This window comes from Falco rusticolus, chromosome Z (assembly GCF_015220075.1).
Source record: "Falco rusticolus isolate bFalRus1 chromosome Z, bFalRus1.pri, whole genome shotgun sequence".
NCBI lineage: Eukaryota > Metazoa > Chordata > Aves > Falconiformes > Falconidae > Falco > Falco rusticolus.
This window is the reverse complement of record NC_051210.1, coordinates 45,775,139-45,789,007: the sequence shown is the minus strand read 5'-3', so window position 1 is coordinate 45,789,007 and position 13,869 is coordinate 45,775,139. Positions and strand designations below refer to the sequence as shown.

The 13,869-nt window shown below is 37.7% G+C and overlaps 1 protein-coding gene across 1 annotated transcript; it reads left to right on the top strand.

The window, feature by feature from the left end:
- The first annotated feature begins 607 nt into the window (after positions 1-607).
- On the top strand, positions 608-12,480 carry ZFAND5 (zinc finger AN1-type containing 5). The gene is made up of 5 exons (XM_037374096.1): positions 608-935; positions 1,348-1,459; positions 1,877-1,974; positions 10,542-10,667; positions 10,921-12,480. The coding sequence occupies exons 1-5, from the start codon at positions 725-727 to the stop codon at positions 11,067-11,069; spliced, it is 696 nt and encodes a 231-aa protein (XP_037229993.1). The 5' UTR covers positions 608-724; the 3' UTR covers positions 11,070-12,480.
- The last annotated feature ends 1,389 nt before the right edge of the window (positions 12,481-13,869 follow it).

The following is a 13,869-nucleotide window of genomic DNA, read 5'->3' as shown; positions in this document are numbered from 1 at the left end:
GCTGTGTAATGGAACATATTTAAGCTTAAAGTTGTTAATTTTATTTCTCTTGGAAGAGTAGGACCTAGTCTAAACTTACTATTTCAGAAATGCTCTTTAGGTTCTTGGTTGAAGGGCCTGTTGTACACATGTTCTTGCCAGTTGGTACTCAGTATCAGGTTTCATAAACAATTAAGCAATGTTCATGGTCTTGTTTTGGAAACTCCTTCTAAAGATAGGAATACGGACTTTAAATGGCTGGTGCTAGTACTTCAGAGATTTTTATTGTTCTGTTTAATAAATGTATTGTGAGAGTAGGAACCGCTAATAGTGGAATTAGCATCAAAATGATGCAAAATCAACGTTACTGGAAAAGTGGGGCTCTTCTGGAGTTGGGGGGGGAAATAAGCTGTTATTTGCCAGAACTTTTTAATAGATAAGAAATTGGTCTTGCTTATTCTGCATATCGCTATTAGTGCTCAGAGGATGGTGATAAAGGACTTTTTTGGCTGTGAGAATTTAATTTGGTCATAACCTGCACATGCAGCTCAGTACTCAACAAGTACATTGTTTCTTAGTATTGGTGTGATGATGCTTTCTTCTCTTAAAGGTTCATAACTATGTTATTCAGCAATACAATTGCGCTATTGAATGGTATATTAACATCCATATAACCCTCTTTAAGAATACTGGTATCATTTTTGGGTGCAGGGTGAGCAGACATACTTTAATTCTATAACCCATAATGGATTTTGGTGACATGCCAGCTCCTAATGCAGTTCTTGGTTTTATTTACAGCATTGAAATGACTCAGGAGACAAACCAGACCCCAGGGCCCATGCTGTGTAGTACGGGATGTGGATTTTATGGAAATCCTAGGACAAATGGGATGTGTTCTGTTTGCTACAAAGAGCATCTTCAGCGACAGCAGAACAGTGGTAGAATCAGCCCAATGGGTAAGGTTGTCTGTGGCTTTTTTGTTTTTCTTACTTTTAAAATATACAGAAGATGATGAGGAATCCCAGAACACTTTTCAGGAGAACTTCTGAAAGCTGTGTACTAAAACAATATCAAGAAGGAGAATACTACTTTAAATTACTACAAAGATAAAAATTTAAGTGTAATGTGTACTGCTACACTTGGCATTCAGCCATAACTTGCTTTGCCGGTTAGCCTCTTCTGTTAGCACAGATTTGTGGAATCTTTGTATTTTGGTTGTAAACAGTATAGCCTGTCTTAAAGGAAGAAGTAATATGCAGCAGCAGTGAAGATGGTGTGCAGACAGTTCGTAGCTGTATATGAAACTATTTGACTAGCATATATTCTACAGTTTGTTCATAACTAATTTTTTAAACTCCTGTTACATAGGAACAGCCAGTGGTTCAAACAGTCCTACCTCAGATGCTGCATCTGTACAGAGAGCAGAGACTAGCTTAAACAACTGTGAAGGTGCTGCTGGGAGCATATCTGAAAAATCAAGGTAAGATGAAGGTATGACTTCGAGGTTTGAGTGAGCTGGAGTGTACTGCAGCCTGAAGGCCTGCAGCAATCCTGCCTTAGTGCAGTGAGTTTCTGCAGAGGAAGAAAGGACGGTCTGTTAGACAGGGGTTTATGAATCTGTGTAAATGAAAACTGATTAAAATATGTGGGGTTGACTGCTACATTTAAAAGAATGTTTCTGATTCATCTGAAGAAACACTTGCTACAGGTTTGCCTGTTTTCTTCTAGAGTAACTAAAATGGAGTAAAAGATGTGTTTTGAAGATAACAGAAGCAGAGGACAGGAACATGTATCAGTAGTAATTGAATAGGTGGCTTATTAATAGATCTGGACAGTTTAAGCTGTTATTATGAATGCAAAACTAATGTAAGTTTTGTGTTTCATTGTACTTAAACAGAAACGTGCCTGTTGCCGCTTTGCCTGTAACGCAGCAAATGACAGAAATGAGCATCTCAAGAGAGGAAAAAGTAACACCAAAAAGTGAGACTGAGCCAGGTATGTTTGGAAAGTAACAGTGGGTTCAACTGTTGGTGTAAGAGAAGCTGATCGTTTGTTTACTTTCTAAGCAGGCATCTCCAGTTGCAGTGTTGGAACCGTTAAGGTGATTAAGTACTTTTTTTGAGTACTCTTCAGAGAATCAAGAAAAAGGATAGTGGCCCGGTAGAGTTTTAAGAGGCATGTTCAATGTTAGTGAAAATACTGTCACCTGTGAGGGTGGTTTTGGTTCCCAAATCTTTCTTTTTTAAGAGTAAGGCACGCTAAAACCGCATTTCAGCAAGGCGTTTGGTTCTGAAGTCAAAATGTTAAGATTTGTGTGTGCTGTTTAGCAGTACAAATCCTGCTGACTCACGACAGTCAGAATGGCTTGTTGCATGTGGAGAATGGAATTCTTCATAAATTACTTTTTACAGAGGAGTGAGGCTGTGGGGGAAGGGAATACTGGTATAAAAATACTAACGAAAGCTGTTTAGGATTCTTGAACTAACTGAGTAATCAGTTGATATCACCAAAGCATTGTTCTGCAGGTGCGGGATACTTGTGGCCTTCATTGCTGGGTTTGAATTGTCAAATGAAAAGTTTTATTCTTGTACTGGAAGTTAGCAGCTGTAGTAGTTAGTGCAAACTGTTTCTTGGAGGGAGGTGAGGAGGGGCAGCTTTCTTATCTACAACCAGTAAGTGAATTCATACCAATTTGTTCAAATGGATGTCTTAGCACACTTATTCCATGCTTATATTCACCCTTTTTAAATTTAACAGTTCTAAAACACAAAAAGCTTATGTTTAGTATGAAGCTGATTTTTAGTGTGAATTCTCTTCACTCAAGTTGAAGATAAATGTATTTTTTCAGTTTTGAAATCAGTGAAATTAAAATTGTAGGAGGTGCTACTCAGCCCTGTATAAAAGTGATTTTTATCTAGGTATATTTTTGCCAGCAAAGGCTGCTTTAACACCTGAATTTAATTGCTCAGTATTTGTACAGAGGATTTCACCATTTACCAGAAGTCCTACAAGACTTACATGATTAGTCAAGATTCTGTGACATGCATTAAAGTACAGTTATACAATATATTAGATTTTCTATTATGTATAGACTGAGAAGATATTTTTGCAGCTATTAACTTCCTGTAACTGATGTCTTCTGAAGAGGTTTTCTGTACATAAATGAGAAATAATTTAGACTTTGCTACAATACCCATCTCGCCATGTTATGAATTCCTACTTGAAATGTGGCAAGCAGGAGAGAGGAACACATGAAATGGTAGTGGTAGAGGTGGTGGTGAAGTAGCAGGTGGCTTTACTCTTACTAGAACTTCCAGTAGGAATTTGTCCTTTTGCCAGGTGTAAAGGACAATCTTCAGTTATTGTTGATCTGTTACGTGTTTTTCAGGTACTGTGGGTCAGCTGTATGACGGGTAGTGTCATACAGCACTATTGATTAGAACGGGGTGAAGGAGAAACAAAAGTAGCATGTATTAATTGTAAATAACCTTGCAGGCTGAAACTAGTAAAAGCTGTCACAAGCTTTTGTAGAGATTGCTGGAAAAACTACCAGAACTTCATTGTTCTGGTAAAAACCTTGTGGAACAAAACTGCCTTCCTGAGTACATACTTGTAAATTTGTGAGACAGCCTCAATGGCAGAGTTCTATTTTAAGTATTATGATTTAAACAGATTGTAGATAGCATAGAATAATGTCTTTATATGCTGTTAGGGTTTGTTGGACTTCTGAACTGTGTAGTGTTAGCTGTAGTCACTGGTACACTGATCTGTCTTGCAGGCAAAAGACTTTTTATAAAAATAGTCATGTCTGGACTAGTTGCATTTTTTCTTCTCTTCCTTTTCCCAGCAGCATTCAATATGTGTTGGTCACCCCTCTCAAGGAGGATTTGAAACAATGGTAAATAATTTACATCACCTCATAACAACAAAGCTAATGCTGTCTATGAGGTGTAATCCTCTAATGCTACAGTTGTGGAGTTGCTAATGAAAACACAGCCTAGTTGTAAGCACAGTCTGACCCTAGAAACTGCACCTCATAACTGTCTATTACCAAGTAACAGATCATGAACAAACAATGTAGTCTTCAAGCAAGGTAGATTGTTCTCCCCTCAATGTCTTCAACAGTATGAAGTCACCTTCTCTTGTGCCAGATTTTCATTGGCAAATCAAATTTTGGATATTTCCCTACAAGCCAAAAAGTTAAAACTAGAACTACATCTGGTGAACTGATCTATTTTTTTAGCAGTCTGTAGCATAGAATTATACTTGCTTGCTGTTAGGATTGAAGCAACTGACTTCAAGGTAGTGAAATTGAGACCAATGAAACTTAGCAGGCTTAATTGTCCTGATTGTTTTGGTTTTTTGTTTTTTTTCACCCTGATTTTTTTTTTTTTTCCCACCCCCTTCACACAGGTTGAGATTGCGGCCTGGATTCTCATTCAGAACAAATCTGGTGCTAATACAATTAATTGTATCTTAACATTTAAAGGAGGAAAGGCATGATGGATATAACTGCTCTGGTTGGCTGTAATTCACATGTCTAATGTGCTGTTTTCTTGTAACTGGTACTTTCTTAGTTCAACTTGTTTATTGCAGTTTTAGAATGGAACAGTGGTGTATATTCAGTGCAGTTGTCTGAACTGCTGGTGAGTCAGAAGTATAAACTTTATGTGCAAACTCATATTCATAAGCAAGCACTATTTACAAAATACTTCTTACAGGATTTTGATAAGGTTCTACACTTAGGGATTGAATTCTAATACAGTCTTGACTGAAGTCAGAATATACCTGTCACAGAAATATGATTCATAGTTGCTTTTTTGCTGTGTTGAGTTGCAGGAATTAAATGCAAGACCTAGCAAACTCCTTTCCTTGTGTTAAGCAATCAGAGCAATCTATCTACCAAGTTGGTGAAGGCATAGTGGAGCCTGTTCCTTACATGAGTGGGTTGGTTTTTTAGCAGTTACTCAAATGGAAATGGAAGATCTGTAGAAGAAAAAGAACTGTATATTAGTAACATAGTTATATAATGATAAAAAATAAACTGTTTTGAAAACAAGTATGTTTAAACAACTATGTTGTTTAAATTTATAGGATATTTCCAGCATTTTCTTGCACTTTTGTAGGTCATTACCTTGCTGAATGCTCAGCTTCTGATCAGGTGTTTCCAGACTTAATTGATATCAACATGTGTATCAGACTTGGAGTTTTGTTTGGGGTGTTCTTTCAGGGTTTTTGGTGGTTTGGCTTTTTTTTAAAACCCAGTAATAGCTCTGTTTTAGGGAGTGGTATAATTAGCTATCATTTTTGTGAAGCCACAGCTGCAGAGCATGACTGCTTATAAAGAAAGTGAACCAGAAATTGAACTGATTATGGTATTGTGTAATCTACAATTTTAAAAATACCTAAATACTGAACTCTATAATTCCATTCATGTTTTAGCTTACCCTTCCTGTTTCTGAGTAAATCGGCTTCAGAAGACTGCATGCAATGGTGGTTGGCTCACGTGTCTCTTGGATTTCTACCAAACCAATATGATTAGAGTTATTTTACAACAGTCCTGCATTCAGGTTGAGACCCTGTTATGGGTTACCCTTGCTTATATTGTAGATAAACCAGTGTGTTGCAAGTAGTACTGTGAGTAAGACGCCAAGTAAACAGCTAGCTTTGAGATATGGTAGACTGAAGATGATATTTGTTAATCTTGTTGCAATGAGTGCCTTGTTAATCTGACTTATTTTCACGCATGACTATAGTACTTTAGGCATGTTGCTATGTATAGACAGTTCATTTGTGGCTGTTGGTAAAATTGTCTGATAAAACAATTCTGTCTTGTGTTGGAAATAATAATTTCATCTTCACGTTCCCCATGTCTGCTGTAGCTTCACCCTGGATTGAAACAATTCTGAAAGGGATCCATTAGTCTCTCCTAAGCCCTGAAGCTGTTCACCTTGCTTCAGGTGTCTGGGGACCCAACTGTTGGTTCTGTCATTGTTGGTGATAGGGCACTGTTACTTTAACAGTGGTATGCCACAGACATCAAGTCTTCATGGTGACCAAATAAACCATGTTTCTGTGATACTGAAACTGGGGTATCTTTACATTGTATTAATGTAGCGGTAAAGATACTCAATACTTTATTTAGTTGGGCATGTGGGAGATAGGTTGCATGCTGCCAAACGTTTCTATTCACTTTCTATGTTATGAAATAAAACATGATGGGAGCTTATTCTGCAGCCTTTTGTCATGGGCATCTGGGTCAACATAGCAATTGTAGTTCACAAAGAATAAAGTTTTTATGCTCAGGAAGCCTGGTAAAGCATAATAAAATTTTAACCTGGAAAGATGGACAGTATTTATGTACAAGTCCATTTTGTTAATATGCAATGTAAGGATTGCAGTTTCTAGTACAGCTTTCTGCTCCATTTCTGCAGAAGTGCAGTCTAATGTCTTTCTGATTACTTTTGACTTTACCTCTTTTGTTCTTGTTGTAATTTAATCTCGTTCTTAATTTTTCCAGTTCTTCCATGGTGGGATTTGGGCTTAGCTTCAAGTCAGAATGCTTAAATCAGTTTTCCTTATGCTTTCAAGACTTTGCTCCACTGGTGTGCTTACCACTTATAGTACAGTGAAAGTCATGCAGTTTAAGCTGTTGGGATCTTGTTTTGGTTAATTTTTATTTAGTCAGAGAAGCTTTAAAAAACTCATTGGTGTTACTTTGGTAGCCCTTTGTGGTCGCACTTTGATATAGGGAGGGTTAAAAAGTTTGCTTTATTTTCATCATGTTTTGTTCAACTGAAACAGGATTCATACCTTTCCAGTGTGAAATTTGAGGGGAAAATACTTACGGTAGGCATGCTCTTTTGCAGCAGCTCAACTGGTTTATGTAAGAAAAACTAATGTCAGTTTTGAAAAGCCTGTTCTTAAAGTGGTTTGTAATTTTGAATGGCTGTCCCACATGGTCACTGTGATTTAATACTTTGGGACTGAAGAAGAACTTTGTTCTCCAGTGTCCAAGACCTTTCTGTGTATGTGTTGAATAGCTTTCATGCTGTGGCATGTGGCTAACTTTTTTCATCAGTGGCCTTGCTGTTCCCACATGCCTTTTGTAAAGATGCATCTTATCTCAGACTGCACGTGAAGTTTTCCCAAATTCATGATGTATTGCCTATATTTATGGCTTTTTTTTTTTTTCAGGTACCCAATACTAGGTTTTTATTAGTCTTTGTTATCCTAGCAGATCAGTGAGTCTTCCTTGGGCATCATGGAAATGCATCTTACAGTGCCTACAGATAAAAACTTAAGACCAAAACAATAGTTAAAGGCCTGCTCAGCCCGGAAAATCTCTTGCTCCTATGTTTTTCAGCCTTGTAAAAGGAGAACTGGTTTGATAAAACTCAAGTGAAGTAAACCTGATTGGGTAACCTCTTGAGCTGAGTGTTGGGAAGGGAAATAACCAAGGTGATGGAGAGAGGTATTTGCCAACAGGAACTCTGATAAAAGGGATGAAACCTGTTTTAGTGGTGAAGGGTTTGCTTCATCTGAAAGTTGTTACTGAGGAAGCAGGTCTACAGTTACCTGTAACGGTTATTTTCCAATGTTTAGCATTTTTTTCAGCCACTTGTTCCATGATGATCATACAGCAGTCATTCAGAGACTTGGCCTAATGATTAACGCTGTGATGTCTGGCATAAAATGAGTTTCCTATATTGAGGACTGGAACTGTACTTGCCCAGTTGGATTTGACTTACGTGCTAAAGGAACCCTTTTATGACAAGCAGTTCTCAGGATAGCGTTTGATGAATTTATATTTGCTGCTGATGTCATGCCAGAACAACTACAGTTTATGGTATTTTTCATCTTTCAGGTTGATGAAAAGGGATTTTTCTCACAGAGCTTTAAGTGAGAGGCAGGATAGGCAGCTTTGCCTCTGTCCTAGCTATTACTCAGAAGCACTTTTTTGAAGGTTTGACAAGATAAAAATGCATCATCAAGCTAAACTGGTGTAAAAGAATAGTAGAGTTCTGTATTCATGGGAAGTAATAAGTTGAACATCTTATTTGGTTTTAGGGGGCTGTGCCCCATCTTGTCTTGGGACCTTTGAGTGCCTATTAACTCGTTGTGTTCTGCTTTTCCTTGGAATATGTTTTAGTGGTGAGGGAAGGATCCTGTTTATCATCCCTTTCAGGAAATGTGCTGCTATAGTTTCTTAAGATACTTTTTGTCATGTTCCAGTTCCTGGCTGGGCTGCCAGTTGTCACAGCTTCTTCATGCAGAGGAGAAAGTATATCTGTAGTAGTTGGTAACATTTTCCCTTAAATGGATTTGTTTTCAGTGTCTTTGTTTTGTGGTAGTGATCTACTAGGCTATCTCTGCTTTGGTGATTCCAGGGAAGTTGCTGTTTCCAGTTTTCCTTCCCTGTGGGCGTGATAGGCAGTGATAAAGGTTGCTCCTCTTTTCATTTTCTCTTGGTGTGTATTGTGAATGACTTACGCATTTTCTTTTACATCTGATTGAAACAGAATGCATGCTCCCAGGGCTCATATTTGTAAGCTGGTTCTGATGCAGATGAAACTTCCCTTGACTACCTATACACCACTTGCAAAGTGTGTGAGCATTTCTGGTTCCTCTGTTTAATCTGCCATGTTTTAGGATTATAACTTCATTTTAAAACAAATTAGCAATATAGCAAATCTAAAAGGAGTTTGACCATGCTTTTTGTGAGGTGTTTAGTGATTACTTTCAAGGCCGTAGCTAGTGGCTGTTAGCCAAGGTGCATAGTATCCAGCAGGCTTATGCTCTTTGTGATGTCACTGGTCTTAACCTGTTTTTTAGTCACAGGCTCTCAAACTGGTTAATTGATACCAAACACTGCTTTCCTTGAGATTTAAACACAAGTTCAGAGGATTGTATCAATTCATCTAGAATGTTACTCAAGCCAAATTTTTTTCTCAAAGCAAAGCAGCAGAAATTACTCCAAGAAGTAGCAATAGCATCAGTGATCATGGTGCTAGTGCTGTAATAATAGTTCTATCACTCAGACCTGGCAGAAGAGCACTGAGACTGAATTTCCAAAACTTTAAGGAAAAGATCTATGCCAGGTGACAGAAATTAAAGTGAAGTGATGAATGGCCTTGGTTATTTGTTAGGACTGTTGCTATAATGTATAAGAAAATATTAGCAGCCATTGTTTTACTGCATGAAATTTTTTAAGCGCTGAAGATTCCTTATTACCTCTGAGAGCTTGTCACTTTTAAATCTTGTTTAGATTATGAAGTCCTCATTGGAGGCTGTCTTATACAGTGAATTGTGAGGCTTTTTAGGTTAGTGGTAATAGTGAGCTGGGTGTTTAGAGTACCTGTGAACATGGTAATGCAAACACAATTTTAAAAAACGAGTATAAAGGGTAAACAGAAAACCAATCAATATAACTGTTTCTTCAAGTCAGGGGAAAAAAAAATCCACTTTTCACAGGATACAACATTTACTGATCCAAAAGCATCTCAACTAACAAATCCTATTTGTGTGTGTAGAGTTTATTACAAATAAGTCCTTAAAGCCTACATATGCTACCTATTCTGTAATGTGTTCTATAGTTTGTTCTATTTTAGAACAATAGGTGTCATACAGCTGGGAGTGTTCAGGAAAAATGTACCAGGAGCAGGTGTTAAGTTGTGTACAAAACCAACTCAGCTTTCCTCTGTACTAGTTTGGATATAAAGATGACATTTTAAAAGTTTCATGGAAAAAAAAAAAAAGTACTTTTTTAACAATCAGATTCACAGAAGGGCAAACCTTTATCCTGCAGAGAACTTAAATCAAAGCTGACTCATTTTGTCTGCAGGTATTCATAACAGAGGCAGTTGAGGAATGACTTATTTTGAAGCTGAATGTAGTACAATAATACAGATAGTCAGTGTGAATCTGCACTTGATTCTTTAAATTACTGGAAGTGTCAAAAACATGAGAAATCTTTAAACTGTGCGTGTCTTGTAGCTGTGTTCTGGATCTGTCACAGAATCAGTGGCTTGTTAGCTGCTGTCCTTGTGAACTATTTTAGGCATCTTGACTTCACAAGTGTACTGGCAGAGTAATCCTTCTAAAATATGTTCCTATTAGTTATGCTCTCTACAGGTATCCCCTCTGTTCAACAACTTTAGCCCTGACAATACTGTTATTGTTTTATATTAAATCTTACTTGATCACATGATTTTTTTAAAAATATTAAATGTGTGCTTAGAATTTCTGGAGTGCCTTCCAAATCCTTAATGCCTGTATGCGCCTGTACAGGTGTAACAAGTGCCTTGTATTTTCTAGCTGGTGGGACTGTGGGGAAGATCTGATTTGTTTTGTGTAGAGCCAAAAGGGAAGAACAGAGTACCTGGAAATCCCTATTCCTGATTTACATTTTCATAGACTTGCCTATGTAGTCCTCTGGAAAACAAACATCAGGGTCTTTAGTAGAGGTATTTAATACACAAGAAATACATGCATGCTACTGAATAGCTAGTGAAGTCAAGAACAGGAAATTTAACCTTTACTTGCTTTACTTGCTTCAACAGTTGTTACTCAACCAAGCCCATCAGTTTCTCAGCCTAGTACTTCCCAGGATGAAGAGAGAGCCCCTGAGCTGCCCAAACCAAAGAAGAACAGATGTTTCATGTGCAGAAAGAAGGTTGGCCTTACAGGTATGAGAACACCTGTCAATTTTGAACACATTGGTATGATTAGTTGCCTCTTGCTAGATTAAACTTGGTGAAATGTCTCTACCGTTAAATTTAATTTGCTTCTTCAGGATCCCAACAAATTAGTACAGCTGTTCATCTTTCTTACTCTGTATGTCAGAGTACATGAACATACCCTGCTTGTAGTGACTAAGCCCCTAATTTACAACTTATATATGAAGCTTCCTATTGATGTTGCTGCTTTTTCTATCTACAGGATTTGACTGCCGATGTGGAAACTTATTTTGTGGACTTCATCGTTATTCTGACAAGCATAACTGCCCATATGATTACAAAGCAGAAGCTGCAGCAAAAATCAGGAAAGAGAACCCAGTTGTGGTGGCTGAAAAAATCCAGAGAATATAAATTAACCTGCTTGTGAAAAGACTGACTTTGTTTTGTTCTTAATACATCCTAGGAAAACATGAAAGAGCAGGTGCATGGCCATTTTCCTTTGTTCTTCAAAGTTTCACTTTCAGCCTTGTCTGTCTTAATGATATTTCAGGATGTTTGGGTGTTTCTTACAGGCAGAACTGGGTAGATAACAGCCCTTGAAAATATATATGCTCTCCCCAGGATATAATTGGATGGTTAGAAACTTGCACAGGGGACAGACCCTCTAGTTAACATGTGCCAAACAGATATATGCTATCTGCACGTTTGCAGCATATCTACTGTTTGAAGTGTATTTGAAGTATATCATCTTTGGCTAGTGTTACGTGCCTGTTTTGAAGAAGGGTATGTCAAAAAGGTTGGTAGTCTAATTCTATCATTTAAAATCTCATTCTCATTTTAGTTTTCACACTCCATTGTTTTTCAGCAGAATGTAAGCTATGTAGAGGGGTCCACCATGCCAGTAAGATCAGTGTTGGTGCCATATTTTAGAAAGTCACTTTTCCATTTTTCTCAGTATAATTGATAAAATCAGATAAGTATAAAGGGAAAGCTATTTCATAGGTTCCCAAAGGAAATGTGAACTGGCCTGCAACAGTTGTTAGCTTTTTCTTGTATAGTTAGAAATGTTACATAGCACAAGCTTGACAGGTTGACTTACAAAAAAAAGCTATGTAAGTTTAGACATGCCACAGCAACTCTGTCAACTGACATGTGTCTGATGGGTAAGTTCCTGAAGTGTGGTGTCTGCTTACCTTCTGTGTATTCACAGTTCATAAGGGCATAATTTTTTCCTGTTTTCAGTGTAACAGTTGCACCATTCTGCATGGAAAACCATCCCCAACATGGCTGCTGTAGAATTCAGTTGTAGATGGAACCACTCTTGAAGGGTTGTTTTATTACTTTTAATTGTACTTGAGTGTAGAACTGTAGTGTTCTTGGGTGTATTGCATGGGCTGCATTATCTACAGCATTGTACAATAACAACTCTAGAAAAGGCACTATACTTCACTGATGCTTGTCTGGTAATATCACTTCTGTGTTATAATGGAAGGGGGTTTTGTGATGTATGAAACTTGTGTTTATATAAAAACAAGTACAGTTTAGACTAGTGTTGTGGTAATGCCTGTTCTCATCTGTAAATAGTTATGTATGTATACAAGGCGCTACTCCTGAACTTCTGATTTCTATTGCAGTAGTCAGTCATAGTTTTTACTTCATTACTAAAAGCATCTCAGTTTTGCTTCTGACTTCATCCTTCTGAGTTACTAGATCTGTAGACATGTACAGATAGTTCATATTTATGTACTGCACATAATCATGCTACCCAGCATCTATGCTACGTTGTATTATGTAAATAATAAAAGTAATGTACAGAAGGCAATACTTTCTTTGTGATAGTTTATTGGTTTTAGTTATTGCTGTGATCAGAAAGTGGGCTTGTAAAGTTCAAGGTGCAAAGTTAGTATAAAATTCTTATAGATGTTGTCTTTATGCTTAAGCTTGCCTATGTCTTCATTTCTTATTTGGATATACCAACTTCTAAAATAACTTGTGTGAGCAGCTGGAATACAGATAACTACTCGATGGCTTGACAAAAATACCAGCAAACAGCAGCGTGCTTAAAAGGGAGCAAAGGAAGGCACTAGCAACGAACTTCAAAGGCTTTTTCTTTTGCCTACAAAACTTTTTTCCAGTGGATCTGTTACAATAGAACCAGTACACTGGCTTCGCCATTCTGTCCACATCTTCATCAGCAGACCTGGGCAGAGTTATTGTCAGGGTCAGCATCCAAATACGATGTTAAATATGCCAGATTTATCCTTCCCAATAAGAAGGACAGCACATTTTGCCTTGGAGGAAGAAATCTTTACTGCTGGATTATGCATAAAAATTGCTTGTATCAGAAATGGATAATGTGCATCCCACCAGTCAGCTGCCACTCACGTGATATGTTACTACTACAGCTACTATATACATCTCCAATAAGGGAACACAGGTATGCTCTGGGACTTCATTTTCCAGGATGAATTTTATAACTTAATCATGGAATTACTTTAAAGCAGCAAAATTATCATTTTTCTGCCTTCTGTATTGAAGCATAATCACTATTGCACTGCGGCATAATATGCTGTTCACTTTTTTCTTTTGAAGCTGAGAATGCCCTGTAACTGGATATTTGAGGAGAATGTGTCTGGGTTTGATACAGTCATGGCTACAGTGTGTAAGGACAGGTAATAGTACTGATACTGGTAGTTAATGATTATGATGGTCTCATTCTCCCTGTTTTTTCATCTGAACAAAGGCAGTACTTGGGAAGACTTGTTGAAAGAGTTGATCTGGAGGAGTGTGTGGAATGAAAAATTCATCATTGTCCTATAAAATCATGAACTGTATCATGCGTAAATTGCTCACAAGTGGGGTGTGAGCCTGTACTCAAATGTAAGTCTGCAAGCTCCCCTGAGCTTTGTTCTTCTAATAATCTGTATAGTGTCTCTAATCATTCAGGAGCCCTGATTCTGTGGAGGCTCAGGAACACCCAAAGGAGGGGAAGGCTGTTTAAAAAGAGCAGGTATTGACAAAGGAGACAGGGGTAGTATTTATACTTGGGTGCGAACACTGTGGTACGTCTTCCAGGAAAGAAACATGATCAGTTCACATGACACTGATCCTTGTCTAATGTTTGGCTGTTAGACTGAGATGTTTTTAACTTACACATAAACATGCTGTTCTGGGAAGAGTCTTCCTCTGTCCCAAACAAGCATACCAGATG